Consider the following 3,627-nt stretch of genomic DNA (forward strand, 5'->3'; position numbering starts at 1 on the left):
GGAAGTTGACTGAAATTAAGTGAAAATTCAAATAAAATTACTGTATCATTTACCACTACTAACGTCTGGGAAAAATGAGTAAAGATATTTTACCATGGAAACAAAATACTGGTGACAAGAGTTGCGTATAGAGAGGATACCTTACCATAATTTTCAAAATATTTACCATAAACAAATCCATTGCCTTTTATAGATTACCATTTTTACTATTTCCTCATTTTATATCTATTTGTTTCCTTATATATAACTCTAAAAAATTTACTTATAAATATTATATTAAAGATAGAAAGATATTCTCTTTGTTTCCTTTTTCTTTATTCACTTTAAGTTTGTCCACTTTAAGAAAGAGAAATTTAAATTAAATTTTAAAAGTACAAGTTGAAAATAAAATATATACAGGTGAGATCTTGTTAGATTTGTCTTGATATAATATTTTTTAATATATAATTTTTATAATTTTTTATGATGCGTGCTTAGAAATATTAAAACTTAAAATTTACTAAAAAATACGTGTAAAAGGTAAAGTGGACAAACAAAAATAAACGGAGGGATTAAATTTTAAGACTTAAAAATTGAGTGGAAAAAAAACAAAGATACCTAGAGGACACTAGCAGGACATGATATGAACAATGTAATCTTATGAGTTGAGATGTTAAATCAAAATTAATGGATAAAAAAAGTTCATGTAGACCATCCTCAAAATTAATCCATTAATTTACATAAACGACTCCAATTTCCGGAATTAAGCATTGTCATTGTTGATGATAGTACTAACTTAACTGATTTTTAAAATAAATTAATTCTAAAACTATACATTATCAGATAAGGTCTAAAATTTCATTCTTATTCATTTAGTACTAATAAGAAAGATTTTAAAATGAAAAGGGTGAGAAAAATTTTTGTTTGATTTTGTTTGGTTACTATATATACAAAAAAGGATACTATGTTATAAAATAAGAACTTTTTAAAAATTATTTCATAGTTATCTTCCTGTGTAATATCGTTACTTTTACAACTATGAGTTTTTAGCTCAATCGTGATCATAGATTCTTTTTATTTTAATGAAATCAAGAGTGTTGAATCCTTTTAACCTTCTCATTTTCAACCCCATCTTAATGGATCCCTTCCTTATATATATATATATATATATATATATATATATATATATATGTAGGATCAAATAAGAAGGATTTTAACATGAGAAGGATGAGAAGAATTTTTGTTTGATTTTGTTTGATTACTATATATGCAAAAAAGGATACTATGTTATAAATTAAAAATATTTTAAAAATTATTTCATAGTTACCTTTACAATTATGAGTTTTTGGCTCAATCGTAATCATAGATTTTTTTATTTTAGTGAAATCAAGAGTGTAGAGTCCTTCTTTACCCTTCTCATTTTCAACCTCTTCTCAATGAATCCCTCCCATATATATATATCGTACCCTATAATCAAATAATTACATATGTATATTTATTTTTGTACTTTAAAATTTTTTCTAATATTTTTTGCTTTTAACATATTTTTTTTTATCTATTATTCGCCTACCCAAATTTTTTTATTTTTAAATGGCTTCATTTAAAAAAAGAAATTAATAATTTGCCCACCCCCTCTGTTTTGTCCTTATTATTGTCTCTACCCTCTTTTCACACATGACAGTTTTTCCTATAAATTAATCTTCTCCCACCATTCTTCATCCCCTACTCTCCTTCTTGCTCTGTTTCTCTCTCTATCTCTATATTTATAATATTCATTCTCATACAAAATTCAAACTATTTCATATTTCCAGACTACAACAATGGAGGACATTGATTCTTTATGGACAATTCATGAGGTTGGTATTTTTCCCTTGATTTATTTATTTATATCTATTTTCCCCTGTTTTATTTATTTATTTTATTTTATTTTTTAAACTAAAATTTGGCTTCCATTGTAAAGAAAATGCAGTTTCTCAACTTATATTTAATAATCAAAAAAATGTTTCTTTATGTTTTAAAAAATACTTCATATTGTAATATTCTAGAATATTTTTTGTAGAAAAGGAGTTTTTAAGGTACAATGGCTGTTCTTATGATAATTGATAGTGAAATTATGGTTGATAATTTTGACAAAAGAAGACAATAGTAAAACAAATTTTGTCAATTGTCTTTGGATTCTATTTTCTTGAATGTCTTATTCATAAAATATAATGGGTACAATTTATTTTTTTTATTTTTTGACTAAAATGAACTTTTAAGCACCTTCCATTGGTCCCTATTTTATGATTTACCCTTCTCCCTAACTTTGAACAAATTGTCCAATCATACAATTATAACGTAACCTATCTTAAATTAACATTAATCTCAATTTTAATTTACAAATTGTTGTATAAGACAGTCTCTCCTAGAGACGTGTATGAGTCAACTAGTTCATATCATATACTTGCTCTGATCATTATTAATTGTTGCTACAGATACTGACATTTCTCCACATAAAATATCAGTATATGTAGCAACTAATAAAAACTAAGTATTTTGACATTTTATTTGAGATACAGATATACGATTTTTCACCAGATTAGCTCATATATTTATTGTTTATTGTTTATAGAGTGCCGATGAACTGAAAATGAAGCTGCAATACATGACATATGAATTAGAATGTACTAGAAGGGAAACAGATGAAGAAATCCAGAAGAATAATGAGCAAATTAAGAAGCTTCTTCAGCTTTTACAAATAGCATGTAAGGAAAGAGACGAAGCTAAATCTCAATTAAAGAAATTTCAACAAATTCTTGCATTAAATCAAAAACCCATTAATATTTCAGCTCCTTTTTCTCCTGATAGTCCGCTTTTGACCAATAATTTCCCATCAAAACCTAATTCTAGCATCACTGAATCAAGCAGTTTTTCTCAATCTCTTGTTTCATCCCCAATTGTTGATTCAATTTCATCTCCTGATTCTAACAACATTGTTTTTAGTAAACCTCAAATGATTGTAACCCAAACACCCACCAAAATAGTTGATCAAGAATCATTGATTATTGCAAATTTGGCCAATGGTAGGCCCCTCCCAAGTAAGGGGAACCTTTTACAGGCAGTGCTCGAGGCGGGCCCACTTCTTTCTACGTTAATGGTAGCGGGTTCGCTACCTCAATGGCGTAACCCGCCCGGTGTTCTCACTCATCAAATCCCTCCTGTGAATCTCAAACTTAAAGGTTGTATTGGTGCCAGCACGGACACCAACACGAACACGAACACGAACACGCAGGCGCACATGAACACGAGTTCGTGTGTGCCTAATGGTAATAGTACTACACAAATGTATAATAGGAATGTCCCTTATTCTAATGGGACATTAGGGATGTGCCCAATTTCTATGTTGGATTTTGGGAGTGGATCATGTTTAATGGGTGGGAGAATGAGTATGAATAATTCAAATGTGGGTTTTGATTATCAGATTCCTAAGAGGCAGAGGATAGTTTAATTTAATTAGAATTTTTGATGTTTTAATTAAATACTTAATTTTTTTTTTCTAATTTATGGACATGTTTTGGTATGTATACTTTTGCAGAAGTAGAACTGCTTGTATAAATGATCAGATTATTTTTAAGTTTATTCCTATGGGCAAATGGCTTAATTAGCTTC

At 28.2% G+C, this 3,627-nt stretch overlaps 1 protein-coding gene across 1 annotated transcript; it reads left to right on the forward strand.

Moving 5' to 3' along the window:
* The first annotated feature begins 1,703 nt into the window (after positions 1-1,703).
* On the forward strand, positions 1,704-3,627 carry LOC130812881 (uncharacterized). The gene is made up of 2 exons (XM_057678514.1): positions 1,704-1,835; positions 2,591-3,627. The coding sequence occupies exons 1-2, from the start codon at positions 1,800-1,802 to the stop codon at positions 3,464-3,466; spliced, it is 912 nt and encodes a 303-aa protein (XP_057534497.1). The 5' UTR covers positions 1,704-1,799; the 3' UTR covers positions 3,467-3,627.

This window comes from Amaranthus tricolor, chromosome 5, assembly GCF_026212465.1.
Source record: "Amaranthus tricolor cultivar Red isolate AtriRed21 chromosome 5, ASM2621246v1, whole genome shotgun sequence".
Classification (NCBI taxonomy): Eukaryota; Viridiplantae; Streptophyta; class Magnoliopsida; order Caryophyllales; family Amaranthaceae; genus Amaranthus; species Amaranthus tricolor.

What these genes read in the sequence shown, in the direction of transcription:
- LOC130812881 (XM_057678514.1), top strand. Translation starts at nt 1,800, where the DNA reads ATGGAGGACATTGATTCTTTATGGACAATTCATGAG. An exon ending in CTTTATGGACAATTCATGAG is followed by an intron (nt 1,836 to 2,590) that starts GTTGGTATTTTT and finishes TATTGTTTATAG; the next exon opens with AGTGCCGATGAACTGAAAAT.